General features: G+C 45.0%; 1 protein-coding gene across 3 annotated transcripts in view; it reads right to left on the bottom strand.

Moving 5' to 3' along the window:
* Window positions 1-2,974: 2,974 nt before the first annotated feature.
* The window catches only part of scyl2 (SCY1 like pseudokinase 2), a 93,524-nt gene continuing 73,199 nt past the window's right edge, over window positions 2,975-23,299 (bottom strand). For all 3 annotated transcript variants that reach the window (XM_086009592.1, XM_086009591.1, XM_086009593.1), the window contains exons 11-18: window positions 21,507-21,620; window positions 19,821-19,953; window positions 18,271-18,389; window positions 16,720-16,820; window positions 14,531-14,594; window positions 10,379-10,474; window positions 8,336-8,455; window positions 2,975-4,495 (exon numbers count right to left, since the gene is read on the bottom strand). In XM_086009592.1, the coding sequence (XP_085865718.1) occupies window positions 3,779-4,495; window positions 8,336-8,455; window positions 10,379-10,474; window positions 14,531-14,594; window positions 16,720-16,820; window positions 18,271-18,389; window positions 19,821-19,953; window positions 21,507-21,620 (1,464 nt within the window). In that variant the 3' untranslated portion in view covers window positions 2,975-3,778. The remainder of the gene's footprint in view (window positions 4,496-8,335; window positions 8,456-10,378; window positions 10,475-14,530; window positions 14,595-16,719; window positions 16,821-18,270; window positions 18,390-19,820; window positions 19,954-21,506; window positions 21,621-23,299) is intronic.

Raw genomic sequence — 23,299 nt, 5'->3', positions numbered from 1 at the left:
TACTGTTGTAGCAGGACTTCCCTGCTTTTATACTCCAACCACATGAAATAAAGGCCAACATTCCATTTGCCTTTTTGATTACTTGCTGCACCTGCATGCTAACTTTGTGTGTTTCATGCACAAGGACCCCCAGGTTCCTCTGAACTGTAGCATTTTGTAATCTCTCTCCATTTAAATAATAGTTTGCTTTTTTATTTTTCCTGCAAAAGTGGATAACCTCGCACTTTCCCACATTATACTCCATCTGCCAAATGTTTGCCGACTCACCTAGCCTGTCTATATCCCTTTGCAGGTTCTTTGGGTCCTCTGCACAACTTGCTTTCCCACCCATCTTTGAATCATCCGCAAACTTGGCTACATTACACTCGATCCCTTCATCCAAGTCATTAATGTAGATTGTAAATAGTTGGGGTCCCAGCACCGATCCTTGTGGCACCCCACTAGTTACCGTTTGCCAACCAGAAAATGACCCATTTATCCCGACTCTCTGCTTTCTGTCAGTTAGCCAATTCTCTGTCCATGTTTATTACCCCCAACTCCGTGAGCTCTTATCTTATGCAGTAACCTTTTATGTGGCACCTTACCGAATGCCTTCTGGAAATCCAAATACACCACATCCACTGGCTCACCCTTGTCCACCCTGCTTGTTACATCCTCAAAGAACTCCAGTAAATTTGTTAAACATGATTTCCCTTTCCTAAAACCATGCTGACTCTACTTGACTGCATTATGATTTTCCAAATGCCCTGCTACTGCTTCCTTAATGAAGGACTCCAGCATTTTCCCAACGACAGATGTTAGGCTAACTGGTCTATAGTTTCCTGCTTTCTGTCTCCCTCCTTTCTTAAATAGGGGTGATACATTAACGGTTTTCCAATCCGCTGGGACCACTCGAGTCCAGGGAATTTTGGTATATTGCAACCAATGCATCCACTATCTCAAGAGGGCAGAATTAGAGGAGCGCAGATATCTCGCCGGGGGCGGGGGGGTGGGTGGCTGGAGGAGATTACAGAGATAGGGAGGGGCGAGGCCATGGAAGGATTTGAAAACAAAGATGAGAATTTTGGCCAATGCAGGTCAGCGAGCACAGGGGAGATGGGCGAACGGGACTTGGTGCGAGTTAGAAAGAAAGATAGAGAGAACTTGCATTTATATGACACCTTTCACCACCTCAGGATGTCACAAAGAGATTTACACAGCCACTGTAGTACTTTTTTACAACCCTGCACTGTTGCAGATCTTGCCGAATCCAACAAGGCGCAAAAATGTGTCCAGTTCTGGCTGGGCTATGTATAGATTGTCCGTGGACACGATAAGAAGAAGTACTTTTTTGAAGTGTTGTAATGTGGGAAACGCAGCAGCCAATTTGCACACAGCAAGATCCCACAAACAGCAATAAGATAACACCAATCTGTTTTAGCCCGCTCTTCTTCAATATAGTGCCGTGGTCTTTTATGTCCACCTGAGAGGGCAGACGGGGCCTCGGTTTAACGTCTCATCTGAAAGACGGCACCTCCGACAGTGCGGCACTCCCTCAGCACTGCGCTGGGAGCATCAGCCTGGATTTTTGTGCTCAAGTCTCTGGAGTGGGGTTTGAACCCACGACCTTCTGACTCAGAGGCGAGCATGCTACCCACTGAGCCACGGCCGATGTCTACACAATTTTACACTGCATGTAATAAAAGGATGTCAAACCCTAAATCTCATCAATTCATTATCAAATCATAATCCATTCTGCGTAAAACCAGTTGAGCATGGAGCTGACTGCCGGTGATTTACAATCCGCTGGTAGTCACTGGATTTGTACTTACTTTATCTCAGACATGAGTATGTTTGTAAGCTTCTTTAGTTTGTCTAGTGACTCGCTCAGACACCCGCTTCCTCCAAGGCCAAGGATGCTGGGATCTCCGCACCTCTTAGAATCATAGAATAGTACAGCACAGAAGGAGGCCATTCGGCCCATCGAGTCTGTGCCGGCTCTTTCGAAGAGCAATCCAGTCAGTCCCACTCCCCCGCTTTTTCCCCATATTCCTGCAATTTGTTTTCCTTCAAGTATTTATCCAATTCCTGTTTCAAGGCCACTATTGAATCTGTATCCACCGCCCTATCAGGCAGCGCATTCCAAATCCTAACCACTCGCTGCGTAAAAATGTTTTTTCTCACGTCGCCTCTGGTTCTTTTGCCAATCACCTTAAATCTGTGCCCTCTGGTTATCGACTCTTCAGCCATTGGAAACAGTTTCTCTTTATTTACTCTATCTAAACCCTTCATGATTTTAAACACCTCTATCAAATCTCCTCTTAGCCTTCTCTGCTCCAAGGAGAACCCCAGCTTCTCCAGTCTATCCACGTAACTGTAATCCTTCATCCCTGGAACCATTCTAGTAAATCTCTTCTGTACCCTCTCCAAAGCCTTCACATCCTTCCTAAAGTGCAGTGCCCAGAATTGGACGCAATAATCCAGCTGGGGCCGAATTAGTGTTTTATAAAAGGTTTAGCGTAACTTCCTGGCTTTTGTACTTTATGCCTCTATTTATAAAGCCCAGGATCCCATATGCTTTATTAACCGCTTTGTTAACCTGTTCTGCCACCTTCAAAGATTTGTGCACATACTATGTTCTGATACACCTGCACACACACACATACCATGCTTTTCTCCATTTTTAATGTTAAACATCATAAGAATGTGTTTTTCTTTTCAATCTGGCATCTTCACTTTCTAACTTCCAAAACGATACCAGCGTTTTTTATGTCACAGTACAAAGTGATTTATAGTCGCTGAATACTGTACATTTCAACTGATCTGCAATTTGGTAGAATAATATTTCTTTTCTTTCTTTTTAAATACCTGCTGTATTCAGCAAAGATGATGTACAATAATGCCATGCCAGGACAAAGCATCTTTTAACAAACTATCACAGAATTCATCACAAACGTACAGTAAGACATAGGCGAGAAATGACCAATGCCCAAAATATGCGCACAATATATTTTATCTTCACCAAACCATTACAATCAAACAGTAAAACAATAAAAATAACCTAAAGAGTTTCAGAAGACACTCCGGTGCCTTAAAACAAAACAAATAACAGGAATGTTGACGTGTTTAATTACTTTGGACTGCCCACTTCAGGATTCCTAACGCACAGAATGCCAGCATCAAGATAAAAGTGTATTTTACAAGGAGCTTGACATGCGGCGCAGCTGATCAATGGCAGTCTTGCCAGTTTTAAAACTGTCTTCATTTACTTACTGCCCAACGGAGAGATCGGGGCTTCACTGTAAGTTAGCGGACTTTCTCCTCAAGGTGATTTTGATTCGTTTATGAGAAGCCACGGTGGCGAAATGAATTGCCAGCGCCACCTTAGTACAAGCACTGGAGCAACGTGTTGAATAAATTAAACTGCCTTGCCTAATATTGCTGTGTATTCATTAAGGCTGCAGAAATGGTCCCAGACAGAAAGCTTCTTACCAAATGGAACTAAGGTGGAAAGGCAGCGTGGAAGGATAGGCGGACATTCTTCTCACAGCACACACCTGCCAAAAAAGACAATCTGCACTACGTATTTTAAGACCACCTACGACACATGGGAAACCGCTACATTTTCGAGGCGTTGCGCGGCTTTTACCGTGTAAGGCCGTGTGGGTTTCACAGCAGCAAAAATGGAACAGGAACCGCCTTCCGTATAAAAGCACAAGGTACCCAAGTGTAACTGAAACGTGTTTAATTGGTAGCGGTCCTCTTCCAAAACGTCTGCAGTAAATAAGGGGATAAAAGACTAGCCGAACAGGTCCTTCAGGTCGTTATTAGCAGAGCTGCTGGGTGGCATGGAGTTCGTTGGCAAGCTCGGCTGGGTGAAGTCCTGGGGCGACATGAATGGGTTGGCCTGTAGAGGGGTCATAGCGAAGGCGGACTGCCCCATCACACTGGGCTGAGCCATCGGACTGCTTGCGGCCGGCGAGCCCTGGGCCGGGACAAACTGGTTCAGCCACTGGTTCTGAGCTGCTGGCGGCATCTGCGCTGGCTGGACCATTTGGTTCATGCTGACCCGGCTCTTCTGAGGGCCCAGCAGGTTGTCCAAAGGCGACAGATCCACGGCTTTGCCCGGCTGCGAGTGCGGCATGTGCCCGGGCTGGCCCAGGGCGCCCATGCCGGAGAAGGTTGGCAGGTTGGTCGCCGCCGACGACATGGGCGCCCGGCTGAGGCCGGCGGCGCCTCGGCCGCCGTAGAAGTTTTGCCCGGTGCCGGCCATGACCATGCTGTTGGCGTACGTGGGTTGGAATGCCATGCCAGAGCTGAAGCCTGCGCCGTTACTCATGCTTCCCAATGCGTTCAGGTTGGCGCTGGGATTGGCGAACCCCATGTTGCTGTTCACCGAGCTGGACGAGAAGCCACTCGAGGAAATATTCTGCACCGAACCCGGCTTCGACATGTTGATGGAAAGCGAATTCATGGAGGACATGTTTTCTAACAAACTACTCGTCAGGTCTTTGGTCTGCGAAGGGAAAGAAAAGGAAAGCCGGGTGTTCAAAAGCAGAAATCACTTCAAAATAGCAACTGGTCTCCAAGGCAGCTTTATATCCATAGAATGATACAGCACAGGAGGCCATTTGGCCCATCGTCACTGTTAATGTGCTATCCAATCAGACCCACTCCTCCATGTTGAAGGACAGTATCAAATTAAATGTGCAGAATGATTTTTATTGTGCAAAAGATAACCATTTATTCCACAGTGAACTGTTGGATATTCTTTCAATAAACTATTGCTGAACTGCACTTTGACCCTCACCTCGCTGACCTCATCCCTGACAAAGGAGATGAACAGGACGTCGGGGCGGCTAATGGTGCCTCTCCCTGCTGCTCGGTTCACATCTCGTCAATACATGAGCTCCAGCAAGCAAATTACGGAGCAAGTCAAGGCCATTCAGCCCGTCAAGCCCAGCCCGTACAACAGACCACAACCTGTACTGTTGATCATAGAATCTTACAGCACAGAAGGAGGCCATTCGGCCCATTGTGCCTGTGCCGGCTCTTTGAAAGAGCTCTCCAATTAGTCTCACTCCCCCCTGCTCTTTCCCCACAGCCCTGCAAATTTTTCCCCTTCTAGTATTTATCCAATTCCCTTTTGAAAGTTACTATCGAATCTGCTCCCACCGCCCTTTCAGGCAGCGCATTCCAGATCACAGTAAAATAAATTCTCATCTCACCTCTGGCTCTTTTGCCAATTATCTTAAATCTGTGTCCTCTGGTTACCGACCCTCCTGCCAGTAGAAACTGTTTCTCCCCATCTACTCTATCAAAACCCTTCATGATTTTGAACATCTCTATTGAATCTCCCCCTTTAACCTTCTCTGCTTAAAGGAGAACAATCCCAGTTTCTCCAATCTCTCCACATAACTGAAATCCCTCATCCCTGGTACCATTCTAGTAAATCTCCTCTGCACCCTCTCCAAAGATTTGACATCCTTCCCAACGTTTACCCAACCCCCTCTGCCTCGGCACCCTCTCCAAGACACGGAGGCAATCCCCATGGGTGAAAACCAAAACAAAAGCTTTGTGAATCCATTCCCCAAAGATCCTGTCGGTCTACGATTATAACTGTTTATGCTCCACACGAGCCTCCTCCCACCCTACTTCATCTCACCCTATCAGCATAACTACGATTCCTTTCTCCCTCATGTGCTTGCCCAGCCTCTCCTGAAATGTATCTATACTATTCGCCTCAACCACTCCCTGTGGTAGTGAGTTCCACATTCTCACCACTCTCTGGGTAAAGAAGTTTCTTCTGAATTCACTATTGGATTTACGAACATACGAACACCGACGGACCCTCTGGTCCATCGAGACTGTCCCACACAATAGTGATACCGTGTGTAGTACAATATATACACTCCACCCCATCCGAAACCATGTGATTTCCCGGGAAATGACGAAAAGACAAATAAAATCCCAGGCCAATTTGGGGGGAAAAAATCTGGGAAATTCCTCTCTGACCCATCTAGGCGAACGAAACTAGTCCAGATCACACTGGCCCCGAATTCCCTGCAGTACCCACCTTCTGTAAGAGGTGATCTCCACCCCAGCCAGAAACAGGTCCAGCTCTCGCTTGAAGGAATTCAGTGAATCAGCGGCCATCGCACGAGACGGCCGCCTGTTCCAGAGGTTATAAGAATTAGGAGCAGGAGTCGGCCATACGGCCTCTTGAGCCTGCTCCACCATTCAATAAGATCATGGCTGATCTTCGACCTCAACTCCACTTTCCCGCCCGATCCCCATAGAGTCCAAAATCCATCGATCACAGCCTTGAATATACTCAATGAGTCAGCATCCACAACCCTCTGGGGTAGAGAATTCCAAAGGTTCACAGCTCTCTGAATGAAGAAATTCCCCCTCATCTCAGTATTAAATGGCCGACCTCTTATCCTGAGACTATGCCCTCTAGTTCTAGACTCTCTAGCCAGGGGAAACAGCCTCTCAGCATCTACCCCGTCAATCCCCCTCAATATCTTAAATGTTTCAATGAGATCACCTCTCATTCTTCTAAGCTCCAGAGAGTATCGGCCCAATCTACTCAATTTCTCCTCATAGGACAGCCCTCTCATCCCAGGGATCAATCGAGTGTCCACTGTCCAGGGCCCCAAACATTCCTTCCAGGTGAAACAGCGATTTACTTGTACTTCTTGCAATTTAGTATACTGTATTCGCTGCTCACGATGTGGTCTCCTCTACATTGGGGAAACAAAATGCAGACTGGGTGACCATTTTGTGGAACACCTCTGTTCAGTCCGTAAGGGTGACCCCGAGCTTCCGGTCGCCTGCCACTTTAATTCTCCGCTCCACTCCCACTCTGACCTCTCCATCCTCGGCCTCTTACACTGTTCCAACAAAGCTCAACGTAAGCTCGAGGAACAGCACCTCTTTCGATTAGGCACTTTACAGCCTTTTGGATTCAACATCAAGTTCAACAATTTCAAACCATAACCTCTGCCCCTATTTTTCCACATGGCAGCTGTCGATCATTCTGCCATCGCCATTTACACCTCTTCTGGACTCATCTTTTGTTTCTTAACTTGTCCCATTACCATCTCCTTTTGCCTTGCACCATCATCCCTTGTGTCTCTTAATCTCTCCTGCCTTCCATCCTATCACAGACCTTCCCTTTTGTTCTTTCCTCCCCTCCCCCTGCCCCTGCACTTGCTTAAAAACTGTTACATCTCCAACTTTCTCCACTTCTGACGAAGGGTCATCGACCTGAAGCGTTAACTCTGTTTCTCTCTCCACAGATGCTGCCTGACCTGCTGAGTAGTTCCAGCATTTTTTGTTTTTATTTCAATCTAGTGAACTTTCGTTGCACTGCCTCTAAGGTAAGTATGTCCTTCCTCAGATAAGGAGACCAAAACTGTGCACAGAGCTCCAGGTGTGGTCTCACCAAGGCCCTGTACAATTGTAGCAAGACTTCCTTACTCTTATACTCCAACCCCCTTACAATAAAGGCCATTTGCCTTCCTAATTGCTTGCTGTACCTGCATGCTAACTTTCTGTGTTTCCTGTACGAGGACACCTAAATCTCTCTGAACACCAACATTTAATCGTTTCTCACCATTTAAAAAATTCTGTTTTTCTATTCTTCCTACCAAAGTGAATAACCTCACATTTCCCCACATTATACTCCATCTGCCACCTTACTGCCCAATTAACCTGCCTATATCCCTTTGCAGGCTCTTTGTGTCCTCACAGCTTACTTTCCCACCTAGCTTTGTATCGTCAGCAAACTTGGATACTTTGTACTCGGTCCCTTCATCTAAGTCTTTAATATAGATTGTAAACAGCTGAGGCCCCAGCACTGATCCCTGCGGCACCCCACTAGTTACAGCCTGCCAACTGGAAAATGACCTGTTTATCCCTACTCTCTGTTTTCTGTCCGTTAACCAATCCTCTATCCATGCTAGTATATTAACCCCAACCCCATGAGCCCTTATCTTGTGTGGCAACCCTTTATGTAGCAGCTTATCAAATGCCTTCTGAAAATCCAAATATACTACATCCACTGGTTCCCCTTTATCTACCCTGCTAGTTATATAGTATCCACTATTCTCTGGGAAAAGAATGACCTCCTGACATCTAACCTAGATCTGGCCTTATTAGTCACTATTTTATATTTATGACCCCTTTACCATTTCTCGCAGAAGGTTCCACGTGGTGCACGTACAGTGACTTGCTTTGAGGGCAGTAATTTAAACAGCCAAAGTAAAGCATTTTATAAATGGACAATTAGAAATTAGAGTGAGGCTGTCGACACACTCCCGAGAGTTAGGACAGCTTTACAAAGGTATACCTGCGTGCTAGGGGCTGAAACTTTGACAGACTTTGGGGCGAGAGGCTGCTGATTTCGAAGTTTCTGAGCCTGTTCCTGCTCTTTGGCGAGTCGCTGCTTTTCTTCCAATGTGAGAGAAGCCTGGATGCACAAGGAAAATGGGTTAAAATTATTTCACAGAATTTTACAGCACGGAAGGAGGCCATTTGGCCCATCGTACCTGCGCTGACTCTTTGAAAGAGCTCTCCAATTAGTAACACTTCCCTGCTCTTTCCCCATAGGCTTACAGATTTTAAAAGCTGCCATGGATTGTGCTTCCACCACTGCTGCTGGTTTTGCATTCTCTGTAACCTCCTCCAGCCCTACAACACGCCGAGATGTCTGCGCTCCTCCAATTCTGGCCTCTTGCGCATCCCCAATTTTAATCGTTTCACCATGGGCAGCCGTGCTTTCAGCCGCCTGGGCCCTGAGCTGTGGCATTCCCTCCCTAAACCTCTCCGCCTCTCTTTGCTCCTTTAAGACGCTCCTTAAAACCCACTTCTTTGACCAACCTTTTGGTCACCTGCTCTAATATCTCACATGGCTCGGTGTCAAATTTTGTCTGATAACGCTCCTGTGAAGCACCTTGGGATGTTTTACTACATTAAAGGAGTTAAAGAAAGACTTGCATTTCTACAGCGCCTTTCACAACCACCAGACGTCCCAAAGAGCTTTACAGCCAATGAATTACTTCTTGAAGTGTAGTCACTGTTGTAAGGAGTTATATAAATGCAAGTTGTTGTTGTCTGAACAACCCTCTGCATCGAAAGAAATTCCCCTAACCGCTCCTTTTGTTTTTTTGATGATCTTAAATCACTGACTAGTGGAAATAGTTTTTCCCTATTTACCTGATCAAAACCCCTCATCATTTTGATTACCCCCTAACCACTTCTGTTCTAAAGAAAGAGCCCCAGTTTCTCTCGTCCCTCCTCGTATCTAAAGCCTTGTTAACTTAGTGAATCTCTTCTGCACCCTCTCCATGGCCTTGACATTCTTCCTAAAGGTGCCCAAAACTGGGCACAATATTCTAATCCAGCTCTAACCAACGATTTGCAGAGTTACCATTAACTCTTTACTTTTGCGCACTATGCCCCTGTTTATAAAACCTTGAAACCCATTCTTTTTCCACAACTCTTCAATCAGCTGGTCCTACCGCTTTTAAAGTGGAGTGTATCTGAACCCTTAAATGCCTCAGCTCCTCCATTCCTTTCGGAGCTTTACCACACACACTCGTACATTAGTAATGGTTGCTAAATCACTCTGCCACTGAAGAACAAGCAGAAAGCAATGTAAATAATTTGGGACTACTTCAGGGGATCAAAGAGGAAGAGGCCACCACTGCTTCAGTAGCAACGGTGAGTCACTGAGCACATTAGAAAGAAGAAGGATAAGCACCCTTCCTTTCTTAAAAAAAAACCCTGTTTTTCTCCTTCTCCCTCCTTTAGAGTTCCACGGGGACAACTGTGGCAGAGGTCACGGGCAGGCAACCTAGGAAGAAGGCAGGAAGACTTGTATTTCTGTAGCAGCTTTCACGACAACCCAAAGTGCATTAAAGCCAATGAAGCACTTCACTGAAGTGTGGTCACTGTTGTAATGTAGGAAACGCAGCAGCCAATTTGCACACAGCAAGCTCCCACAAACAGCAATGTGACAATGACCAGATCATCTGTTCAATTGATGTTGATTGAGGGATAAATATCGTCCAGGACACCGGGGAGAACTCCCCCTGCTCTTCTGCGACATATTGCCGTGGGTTCTTTTACATCCACCTGAGAGGGCAGATGGGGCCTCGGTTTAACGTCTTATCCGAAGGACAGCACCTCCGACAGTGCAGCACTCCCTCTCAGTGCTACACTGGGAGTATCGGCCTAGATTTTGTGCTCAAGTCTCTGGAGTGGGGCTTGAACCCACAACCTTTTGACTCAGAGACGAGAGTGCTACCCACTGGGCCACGGCTGACACATTAAACCAGACCATGCTTAACAACAAAAGCAGGATTAACATTTGGTTTAAAGTAGCTCTTACTTTGACTTGCTTCTGTGAATTGGAGACCGATCCATTCTCTTTCCTATTAGCTCCTGCACTTACGCCCACTCCAAAGCTGGTGAAGATCTTGTCGATCTGTTTCGCAAGACAACAGCACAAATCAATTATAAGCACAGAACAGAATCATTATATATAGCATGGCTGGGATAGATGCACAACTGATCCAGACAAAGAACTCCTGTGAAGGAATAAGCCACATAACCTATTCAGAAAAATACACCATTCTATGAAAGAATTCTGGCCTCATTAAAACATGACAAACTGGGTCTGGAAATCGAGAAACCGAACTGAAAAAGCTGTGATAGTAATTCAGGTAATAGAGATAAAATAGTTGTTGACACTGAATCAGAAACAGAAGGTTGGAGGCTCCTTACGGTCTGGATATTTGGAAAGAAGACAATGGTGTATCCTGGTTAAGGTGTTCGAAGTTACACTTCGTAAAGAGGCACATAAAATTAAGAAACATATGCCTTCGTAAAAATGACATCAAGTAAAAGAAACACCTGCTGTCACACCGTTTTTGTGTTAAACTTAGAACACCTACGGAGGAGAGACACGATTCTGTGTTACAATCAGCTGAGGTGACTAAGAATTGCATAGATCACCCTAGTTAAGGTGTTCTAATTGCAAGAGCACAAACAGAAGGCCTTAGTAACAATTACATCAAATAGAAACACCTGCTGTCGCACCGTTTTTATGGTAAGCTTGGGATACCTGGGGTAGAGACATAAGTCTGTAATGCTACCAGCTGAGGTGACTGTAAGAACTGCAGAGGTCAGCAGAAAAATGACTAGAGATAATTAGCTTGCATCAGCAGAAAACTTCAAAGGAAATACCACTGAAAAAGAGTATAAATATTGAACTTTTAAATGGTATAATAGACTCGCTTGAAGGGGCAAAGCGATTCTCGGCTTCAGGGCTAGCTCTGCAAGTCTTCAACTCTTTGTACCTCGGTGATCAAGGTACTGTATTTGATTTTGGTGGATATCCTGAATAAAACTAAGAACTGTAAAACTGTAGTGAAGTTAAGATTTGAGAATAAGGATCTCTGATAATAAGATTGAAATGCTTTCTCTTTTTGGAACTGTTGATGTTGCGATTGACTCACCAACTATAAAATACATGTCGGTTCTTTAATAAATCTATATAATTTTAGAATTGTCTCACATAATACTTCTGTATCAAACTCGCAAACTCAATCTCTGTACACTCTGGTGAGGAGTTGCAGAATTCTGGGGGAGTTTTCCGGACCCTCATAATATACGGAACATGACAGTCTAGCTAAACTTATTAAAAGTGCTATCTGGAGGACGGTAACATTTTCAGGTTGTTCCTTTCATTTAGGGAGAGATAGTCCGGACCTTTAGACCCAATTAAGCGTCTTTAGGATTTGGCTACCTCAAACTTTAGTTGAAAGTGAACGTCTGAGGAATACACCTGATCCAGGGTAGCCCTAAAAGGGGCTAGGACTAGTAATAATCCTTTCACTCCAAGAGAGCCTTCCCATTGTATTCAAGTTTCAGAATCCTAGGAATTACAGTGGAGAAGGTGGCCATTTGGCCCACTGTACCTGTGCCATGCTAGCTCTTCAACTGGCACTGCCAATTCTAATCCTATTTCCTTTCAGATTATTGCTTTTCCAAAATAAACCCGATTCTCCTTTAAATGATGTTATATTCTCTGCCCTAAACCTCTCTCTCCTCCTTTAAGACGCTCCTTAAAACCTACCTCTTTGAACAAAGCTTATGGCCACCCATCTCAATATTTCCTTCTTTGGCTCGGTGTCAATTTTTTTTTGTCGGATAACGTTCCTGTGAAGCAGCTTGGGGACGTTCCAGGCAAACTGTTGCTGTTGTTGAGCGAGGGAAGGAGAATGGCGAGAGCGAGAATGTGGAGGAGCACCGGGATAAAGAAAAGCAGGAAGGGGCAGCAGCAGTGGATGCGACCTGCTATGATTCACTTCGCTGCCAGGCCACTCACCCAAAAGGGAGAGAAAGATTTATGGCAGAAGACAGAGAGAAGCTGAAAAGATTTGCATTTCTATAGCGCCTTTCAAGACCACCGGACGTCTCAAAGTGCTTTACAGCCACTGAAGTACTTTTTGAAGTGGAGTCACTGTTGTAACGTGGGAAACGTGGCAGCCAATTTGCGCACAGCAAGCCCCCACAAACTGCAATGTGATAATGACCAGATAATCTGTTTTTGTTATGTTGGTTGAGGGATAAATATTGGCCCCAGGACACCGGGGAGAACTCCCCTGCTCTTCTTCAAAATAGTGCCATGGGATCTTTTACGTCCACCTGAGGGGGCAGACGGGGCCTCGGTTTCATCCGAAAGACGGCACCTCCGACAGTACTACACTGGAGTGTCAGCCTTGATTTTTTATGCGCTCAAGTCCCTGGAGTGGGGCTTGAACCCACAACCTTCTGACTCAGAGGAGAGAGTGCTGCCCACTGAGCCACAGCTAACACTGAAAAAAAGAAAAAGGCGAGAGAAGCAAAAGAGGAGAAACCTTAACACGAAAATGGCCGACACGGGAAGAAAGGGCAATGCCACAGCAAATCTACTAGCGTACACAAAGTTTTGAAATGTATCGGTCACAACGTCACAGCTACAATGGAAACCCCCCTTTAAAACAAAGTTAAATAAAAGATAAAAGAAAATTCCCCAGCCGCAATCATCGACCGGGAACCTGAAATTTACCAGCAGTTCCAACTGCCCTCTGATCTGATAGAAAAGTTGGAGCTTCATTTATTCTTGGGATGTGGAGGACGCTGGTAAGGCCATATTTATTGCCCAGCCCGTATTGCCCCGAGAAGGTGGGTCTTCAGCTTGGATTACTGCAGACCTTTTGGTGAACACGCTCCCACAATGGTGTTAGGTCGGGAGTTCCAGGATATCGACTCGGCGATGATGAAGGAACGTTGCTGCATGTTCAAGTCGGGATGGTGTGAACTTGGAGGTGATGGCATTCCCACAGCGTTGCTGCTCTGTGTCTTTCTCTGCAGTAGAGGGTGCTGGGAAGGGAGCTGTGCCCAAGGACAGCTAGCGAGCTGTAGCAGTGGCCTTAAAGATGCAGGCTAGGTTGCAGCTCAACGTTACTGTAGCAGTGGCCTTAAAAACGCAGGCTAGGTTGCAGCTCAATGCTACAACTGTGCTGGAGACCAGTGATTACCCACGACCAATGACATGGGTGATGGCTCCAGATAACGGGCTAGCACCGGCGTGAGTGTGATGGGGCGAGTGGCCTCCTGTATTGTGATTTCTATGTGATCCACCCGAATATAAGAACATAAGAAAAGACCATCACGGTCCGTCTAACCCGTCGTAGCGTCTAGGAAATATCATATCCCACAATACTTTCCATACCCTTTGATCAAATCTTTCTCCAAGTATTTATTCAATTTATCGATGGAACTAGTTGATATATTCAGCTGCCGCTGCCTCCCTGGCAGCCCGTTCCACACATTCAACACCCTCTGCGTGAACTCGTTAAATCTAAACTCTCTCTTCACTTTCCTTTGAAGCAACGCCTTCGCGTAGCTTCTGTTATGGCAACGTTTATCTTGTCTACACCCTTACCAATGTCTTCTGGTTCATGGAGATGCCTGGCAGTATAAAGGGAGGCAGTTCCAAAGAGCTGGAAGCAGCAGGTTTGAATGCTCCAAGTCTCAGCAAACAACAGCAGCAGCAACAATTTGCATTTATATAGCGCCTTTAATGTAGTTAAAAAAAAAAGTCCCACGGCGCTTTACAGGACCGATTATCAAACAAAATTTGGTACCGAGCCATATAAGGAAATATTAGGGCAGGTGACCAAAAGCTTGGTCAAAGAGGTAGGTTTTAAGCAGCGACTTAAAAGGAGGAGAAAGAGGTGGAGAGGTTTCGGGAGGGAATTCCAGAGCTTAGGGCCCAGGCAGCTGAAGGCACGGCCGCTAATGGTGGAGCGATTAAAATTAAACAAGTCACAAGAAACACACCAGGTAAGTCTGTAATTCCCTCAGGATATCCAACATCTGGTCTTACCCAAGAGCTTGCTTGTAATTTTGTTCTGCAATCAAAGTTGGATCATTTTCTGGTACCTAGGCTGTGCATTTCCCTTCTATTTACGCTCAGGAACTGTTACTTTACCTGACTGTCGGGGCTTTCCTTCGATTCGGCAGCTTTACTGAACTGGCCGGGTAGATCCAAACTTCTAAAAGAAAGACAAAACTTCAGTATTGTGTTGACTGAGAAAGAAAGAACTTGCATTTATATACCGCCTTTCACGACCTCAGGACGTCCCAACGTGCTTCAAAACTACTTCCTTGGCTGTGAAGTGTAGTTACTGTTGTAATGTAAGAAACGCTGCAGCCAAGTTCCCACAAACAGATGATGACCAGATATTCTGTTTTAGTGATGTTGGTTGAGGAATAGATATTGGCCAGGACACTGGTGGCCAGATCCAATAGTAAACAGAGGATTTGTATCCCAGAGAGTGGACCAGAACCCTTTGTTCCTCAGATTGCAGTTAATGTCTACCCTTGAAGGATTTTCTTTTTAAATAAAAAAGTTTAAAAAAAAAATTAGCTATACTTTACAAAAAAAGACAATTTGAAAGTCATACAATCATATAGCACAGAAGGAGGCTATTCAGCCCATCGTGCCTGTGCCGGCTATTTGAAGGAGCTCTCCAAGTAGTCCCACTCCCTCCTGCTCTTTCCTCGTAGCCCTGCAAACATTTCCTCTTCAAGTATATATCGAATTCATTTTTGAAAGTTACTGCTGAATCTGCTTCAAGCAGTGCATTCCAGATCATAACAGCTTGCTGCGTAAAACAATTGTCTCATCTCCCCTGTTTCTTTTGCCAATTATCTTAAATCTGTCTCCTCTGGTGACTGACCCACATCCCAGTGGAAACTGTTTCCCCTTATTTACTCTATCAAAACCCCTCCTATAGAAGGGATTGAAACACAAGGGTGAGAGTTTTTTATTTCAGACTCTGGGGAGCCATTGTAGGTCAGCAACAACAGGAGTGATGGACACGGGGAAGGGACGGTGCAGGATAGGATACGACACGACTTTGATTAAGAGTTCATACACTATGTCTGATGCAAAAGACAAAAATAGTTTGAGATGGGGGGGTGAAATAATGCTCGTGTTAAATTAAATCATCCTGCTACACACAGCGGTGGTATCAGGAAATCGTCAGAAAGGCAGTTGATGGAACTGGTGTCTCTTACAAGTTAAAGGACTTGCTTTAAATAGTCTCCCAGGAACATTAAAGCAGATCACTTCCGTAAGTGGTCTGAGGGTCCGAACGTTCAGGAGTGTGCCCTTATTGCCCGATATCTCACTACATAATAATGTAAGCTGGAATGTAGCAATATTACTCCCTTCTGATCTAAACCGGATGTTTGTGTCTTTGGCACATGCCTCAACGTGCCTCTCTAATCTCTTCTAAGATGGACTGAGAAAGCACTTGTTAAGATGAGGTCAGATACAAATCATTAAGCTGCTTTATTTCACCGTGAGTGAACATAATAAGCAACAGATATGACCGGATTCACTTATTTCAAACTGCACAACTTGTCCTCATGTAATAAAACAAAATAACGAGCGTGCCGTGCTTCCCACATCAGTGGGATCTTATTTGACTGAAACAAAATAACTCCTAACTACCCTCTTACATGCTAAATCTCTCGGCGTTCTGTTTAAAGTCTGATTGACTTTGTAACCTTTATGGAACCTATTTGTCTGTCTGTATCTCTGTCTCTGTGGGTTTAAAAAAATAAATAATCTGTGTTCACAGCCAGAAAGGACCAGTGACTTACCAACAAAATGGGTATGAGGTGTTTTTATCAATTGCTAATGAATTGCTTATTATTTACAGTCTGGGGAAACAACATCAAAGCTTAGCATGTTCACTATCTACTACCTTGGCGCCTATTTTATTTAAAAATTTGTGCGAATACATTTTGTTTTAAAAACCCAACATTTAAAAGTAACCCTCCCCCCGCCCCTGTGAAAAATTGGTCCCAAAAAAATCCCGAAACACCACACTGCAATTTCTCCTTTTACCTTTATTGCAAGATGGAGACACAAGAACAGCAGCACAAGTTTAATTTGGGCAGACACACGACCGTTGAAAAAAAGATTACCGGGATTTTCTGTCCATAATTAACATCAGTTTTTTTTCCTCTCTCTCTCTCTCTCTCTCTCTCTCTCAAGAGTCCTAGAAGCTCACGACTAATCCATGTGTCTCGGCATTACACTGTGGCACAATCAGACTGCAGGCTGTCATCACACAGAACATACAGCACATCACGAGCACTCTTTACCTCTGCTGCTCCTGCATGCTGTGTAGCTGTTCCAGCTTGGTCTTGTGTTCAGTCTCCAACTTACTTAACATTTCCTTGATCACTCCCATGAATGAGTTAAACTATATTAAAAAATGAAAGGAATTGATTTAATTTTTGGAACTTATACCAAGACAAGTACAAGACAGTTCAACGATCCCTTTATAAAAAATTCATTCACGGGGTGTGGACGTCACTGGCAAGGCCAGCAATTACTGCCCATCTCTAATTGCCCTCGAGAAGGTGGGGGTGAGCCGCCTTCCTGAATACAACTGAGTGGCAGTTAAGAGTCAACCACATTGCTGTGGGTCTGGAGTCACATATAGGCCAGACCGGGGGACAGATTTCCTTCCCTAAAGGACAGCAGTGAACCAGATGGGTCTTTATGACAATCCGGTAGTTTCATGATTTCTGATACTAGCTTTTTAATTACAGATTCCTACATTACAACAGTGACTACACTCCAAAGTACTTCATTGAAATGTCCAGTGGCACATAAGATGAAAGGTCACCGACCTGAAACGTTAACTCTGTTTCTCTCTCCACAGATGCTGCCTGACCTGCTGAGCATTTCCAGCATTTTTTGTTTTTATTTCGGATTTCCAGCATCCGTAGCATTTTGCTTTTGGGCTACATAGCAAGCTTGTATTCTAACCCTTCAAAGTAACACATGGCATACAATCCTCGATAACCACAAGCCCACATTTAAGGCTTGTAAGACATGCCAAGTACAGATTGAACACATTACTTCAAGGTTTCTTAAAGTGTTCACGTGTTGCATTCCCTTGGTATTTTATTACAGGTTTATTTTAAAATAAAATCATTTGCATTTTTTCTGTCAGCTGTGGCTCAGTGGGTAGCACCCTCGCCTCAGAGTCAGAAGGTTGTGGGTTCCAGTCCCACTCCAGGGACTTGAGCACATAAAACTAGGCTGACACTTCAGTGCAGTGCTGAGGGAGCGCCGCACTGTCGGAGGTGCCGTCTTTCAGATGAGACGTTAAACCAAGGCCCCGTCTGCTCTCTCAGGTGGACGTAAAAGATCTCAAGGCACTATTTCGAAGAAGAGCAGGGAAGTTATCCCTGGTGTCCTAGCCAATATTTATCCCTCAAACAACATCACAAAAACAGATTATCTGGTCATTATCTCATTGCTGTTTGTGGGAGCTTGCTGTGCACAAATTGGCTGCCGCGTTTCCCACATTACAACAGTGGCTCCACTTCAAAAAGTATGCCATTGGCTGCAAAGCGCTTTGGGACGTTCGGTGGTCATAAAAGGCGCTAAGGAAATGCAAGTCTTTCTTTTTCCTTTTTTTTTAAAAAAAGGTCCCATCTCCACCTACAAATCTCAAATGACAAGGGTATCACAACTTGTCTATGACTAAACCAAGTACTGCATGCTTGGGCTAATAATGAGGACTTCTGAAACAACAATTTTTTTTTATATATAAAAGGGAATAGCCACAATGCGCCGATTCTGAAAATGCGCAACAAGCTGGAGGCAACAGGATCAAAGGGCAGCGGCGATGACCTGACCTGGTTCAGATTCAGATTGCTGTCAATGCTGAGGGGTATGAGGTGCGGCAGCACTTTCGAAGCCAACTGCTCTTTGGTAATCCCCAGCTTCTTATGGCTGAAAGTACACTTGTAGATACCTGAGACACAAAAGTGAATAAAAAACGTTTGCTAAAGCAGACTGCCAAATATTCTTTCTTACTTACAAGTAAAACCTGCAGCAAGGAATATCCCCCATAATTTGGCTTGTAGGAACAGTCTGCCCGTAGGCAAAAAGATCAGGAAAGGTGAATTTATACAGTGCCTCTCAGAAACAGCCAGAAGTGAATTACTGAGGAAGGCAGGGAAAGAAAGGAAAGGAGGAAAGTAAGATAGATAGAACGATACAGTCGTACATCTCTCAAACATCTGAAACTGCTTCACCCATAATCAGTTACAATGGAAAGAAAGTGCAGAAACAGCCGAGAGGACACGCTCATCTCATCATTCTGGGTTTGATTCAACACCAGATGAACAGTTAAAGGGGGTCCAAACCTTTTGGCTTCATGGTCACACTGGGGCGTATTCTCGGGCCTCATGAAAGGCCACGTGAAAGTTAAATACATGTTCCCGTTAACTGCCAAAACATCTCGCGTTGCTAACGTTCGCAGATCGTGCTGCTCTGATTTAGGATTTACCAGTGAGGTAACAGCGCAAAGACCAGCCTTTCACAAACCACAAACACGACAAGCCAGCGGATCAGAAATATAGGCGCAAAATAGGACTGAGACGTCTGGGTTTTGATGGCTGGAGCGACACGACTTGGGGGGCTGCAGTTTGGACCTCTTTGTGCTAACCCACGGCACTGTTCAATCCCTGTAGATGTTCAGTTGCTCTGCCCCTGCCTCAGCTCATCTGCTGCTGAAAGCCTCATGTTGCCTTTGTTACCTCTACTCAACTATTCTAATGATCTCCTGCCTGGCCTCCCACATTGCATCCTCCGTAACCTTGAGCTCATTCAAATATCTGATGCACGTATCCAAACTCGCACCAAGTCCCGTTCACCCATCACCCCCCTGCGCTCGCTGGCCTACCCCAGCTCCCGGTCTGGCAACGCCTCGATTTAAAAATTCTCAAGCTTGTTTTCAAATCCCTCCATGGCCTCGCCCCTTCCCATCTCTTTAATCTCCTCCAGCCCTACAACCCTCCAAGATCTCTGCCCTCCTCCAATTATAGCCTCTTGTGCATCCCCTATTTTCATCGCTCCACCATTGGCAGTCCTGCCTTCAGCTGCCTAGGCCCTAAGCTCTGGAATTCCCTCCCTAAACCTCTCCGCCTCTCTCTATCCTACCTTAAGACCCTCCTTAAAACCTACCTCTTTGACCAAGCTTTTGGTCACCTGTCCTAATATCTCCTTATGTGGCTCAGTCAAATGCTGTTTGGTAACACTCCTGTGAAGCGCCTTGGGACGTTATACTACGTTAAAGGCACTATATAAATGCAATTCATTTTATTGTTGTTACTCAAGTTAACTGAAATTTAAACCAAAATTTTTGGAAACACTGCAACATAAATTCATGAAGCAGTCTCACCTAAAATTCCCATAAGAACTGCAGGCTCCCGGGACGGAATCTGCTGCAAGAAAGGAAGTATCTCATCCAGGACAAACCACTTGTCCAGATACTCTAAGAGCTTGCCTAGGCAAACTAGCGAATTTACACGTACCTGTAGAGATTGAAAACAGAACGAAAGTCTAGGTAACTCACGGATTAACATCTAGTGGAAAAGTTAAACAGTTACTTACTACTGCATAGTTAATAGACAATGGGTAAGAATGTAGAAATAACTTTAGCCGAAATCATCTAAGCTTACGCCAGTGAGCGGGTGAGCCGAAGAGACCAGAGAGGTCCCAGGTTCAAACCTAGTCTGTGAAGAGTCAAGTGATTTGAACTGGGGTGGCAGTGGGTGTGCTACAATTGGCATTAACACCAGTTGTGATGTGGGGAGCGTGGGGGAGGAGGAAGACAGCTAGTGTTCTGCTTCCTGACCTTTGACCAGTAACCAATGTTCCTGTTAAGCTGCGTGGCTGCGCAGCGGTCTGGAGGTCCCGCGCAGGCCACTCACCGGCTTTACAATGGTAATAACCGCGCATGCACGAAAAATTGAACGGGCAGCGCAGCCAGTTAAAGGCCCCGCGCACCCAAAAAAAAAATTACAGGGAACATTGCCAGTAACCCATGCTGGAATTGTGTGTGCGCGCGTACGCAGGCACAAGTATTACACATACCAGCTAAGGACATGATTTGGCTTGGTTGTGATGCCCCTGCAGTTGAATAGTCTGTCAATGCTCGGTACCGAGGCTCACCTGGGCTAGCCAACTAGCTCTCAAGCGCCCCAGCAATGTCTCCAGGAAAGGAACAAAGGGGCACAAAAGAAATGTTGACCAGCCTTAAATACTGCTTCCTCTTTGTAACCTTTAATGAGCCAATTGCACTACAGCACTTTTTAAAGAAAAAAGGAATATAGCTTGCAACTTCCAGAAAATGTCGAGCTATTATGTTTAATCATGACCCGGGGATCGGCAAAATGATATTAAGCTGCAGCCTGTTGTATTTACAAAAGGACTGATGGAGGCTCCTCAATACTGATGGACTGAACTGGAATCAAAATGGATTGGACCGACTGTTGTCGTATTACCAACCGCTATTGGGTCAGGAGATAATGCTAATTAATTTGCTATCAGCCGTAGCTCAATGGGTTGCTCTCTCGCCTCTGAGTCAGAAGGTTGTGGGTTCGAGTCCCACTCCAGAGACATTAAACTGAGGCCCTGTCTGTCTGCTCGCTCAGGTGGACGTAAAAGATTCCACGGCACTATTTTGAAGAGGAGATGGGGCGTTCTCCCCGGTGCCTGGCCAATACTTAGCCCTCAATCAACATCACTAAAAAAAAAGCAGGTATCCAGTCATTATCACATTGCTGTTTGTGGGAGCTTGCTGTGCGTACATTGGCCGTTGCGTTTCCTACAACAGTGACCACACTTCAAAAGTACTTCATTGGCTGTAAAACCCTTAGGAATGTCCTGAGGTTGTGAAAGGCACAACTGAAATGCAAGTCTTTCTTTTTAAAAAAAATTAATTTGCTTCTTAGGCCTGAGAAGGTATTTCCTCAGACAGGTTCAAGCATATTAAGCTTCAATTCGCTGGAGAAACTTGGCTGGGTTTATTGTACAGCTGTTTTATCTCAGTGATCATCAAGAGCAAGAACGCGAGTCCACTTACTGCGAGGGAGGAGGTCTGTAAACTAGCGCTCTTAATGCGAGGTATTAAAGAGTTCTTCATCGATGGATAATCTATCAAGATTGCAAAGGTTGGAATTATGCTGAGGCAAAGTTCCTAAAAGGCAAAGAAAATAATTTAACTTAGAACACATTTACAGTTGTTGCAGCAATCACTGTTTCATGTTAATGGATGTTTGGAGTTAAGGAAAGCAGGAAAGGGAAATTACAAAAACAATTTATCCTCATCAGCCCAGACTCGGTCGGGTAAATGCAGCAATCCTGCACTCTCAAACAATTCTCTGACACACAGACTCTTATTGAAGCAAAGACTGTAAATTATTTTCAAGGGGTGCTGCATCTCTAGACTGCACTCCTGCCTGGATGAGGTGTTAAGCCGAGGCCCCGTCTGCCCTCTCAGGTGGACATAAAAGATCCCACGGCCACTATTTCGAAGAAGAGCAGGAGAGTTCTCCCCGGTGTCCGGGCCAATATTTATCCCTCAACCAACATCATTAAAAACAAAGCATCTGGTCATTATTTCATTGCTGTTTGTTAACTGCCCGAGTTCCCTACATTACAACACTTCGAAAGTACTACATTGGCTGTGAAGAGCTTTGGCATGCTCCGAGGGCACGAAAGGTGCCACATAAATGCAAGTCTTTCTTCTTTATTTACAGTCTCGAGGTCCAGCAATATGTCAAAAGAATTTACGGATTCCGTTTCAGTAACAGTTTGCAGCAGAGAATTCCACATTCGAACCACCCTCTGCCTAAAGACATTTTTTCTAACCTCATTCAATTCTTTATTACCGTAAATTTATCTCCTCTTCTTACCATTTCGCTGGTCACTGGAACCAATCTATCACAATTTCCCCCATGAGAACTCTTCATAAGGACCCATAGGATAGTGGACCTCTGGAAGAGGCTGCCAGCTCATGGGGTAGATGCTGAGTCGCTGAATTCCTTCAAGCTGGACCTGTTCCTAGCTAGGGAAAAGATCACCTCGTACAAAAAGGAAGTCACTGCACAACATTAATCAGGGCCAGAGGAAGGTATACAGTGGTGTTCCCCAGGGGTCGGTTCTAAGACCACTGCTTTTCTTGATATATATTAATGACTTGGACGTGGGTGTACAGGGCACAATTTCAAAATTTGCAGATGACACAAAACCTGGAAGTATAGTGAACAGTGAGGAGGATAGTGATAGACTTCAGGAAGACATAGACAGGCTGGTGGAATGGGCGGGCACATGGCAGATGAAATTTAACGCAGAAAAGTGCGAAGTGATACATTTTGTTAGGAAGAACGAGGAGAGGCAATATAAACTAAAGAGTACAATTATAAAAGGTGCATAAAGAGAGAGACTTGGGGGTATATGTGCACAAATCGTTGAAGGTGGCAGGGCAGGTTGAGAAAGCTGTTAAAAAAGCTTACGGGATACTGGGCTTCATAAATAGAGGCATGGAGTCCAGAAGCAAGGAAGTTATCATGAACCTTTATGAAACACTGGATCAGCTTCAACTGAAGTATTGTGTCCAATTTTGGGCACCACACTTTAGGAAGGATGTGAAGGCCTTAGAGAGGGTGCAGAAAAGATTTACGAGAATGATTCCAGGGATGAGGGACTTCAATTACGTGGATAGACTGGAGAAGCTGGGATTGTTCTCCTTGGAGCAGAGAAGATTGAGAGGAGATTTGATAGAGGTCTTCAAAATCATGAGGGGTCTGGACAGAGCAGATAGAGAGAAACTGTTCCCATTGGCGGAAGGGTCGAGAACCAGAGGACACAGATTCA

This window comes from Somniosus microcephalus, chromosome 16 (genome assembly GCF_052327205.1).
Source record: "Somniosus microcephalus isolate GS21.2 chromosome 16, FLI_Smic_1.0, whole genome shotgun sequence".
Classification (NCBI taxonomy): domain Eukaryota; kingdom Metazoa; phylum Chordata; class Chondrichthyes; order Squaliformes; family Somniosidae; genus Somniosus; species Somniosus microcephalus.
Note: the sequence above shows the minus strand (reverse complement) of the source record. Positions and strands in the feature narration are given on the sequence as shown.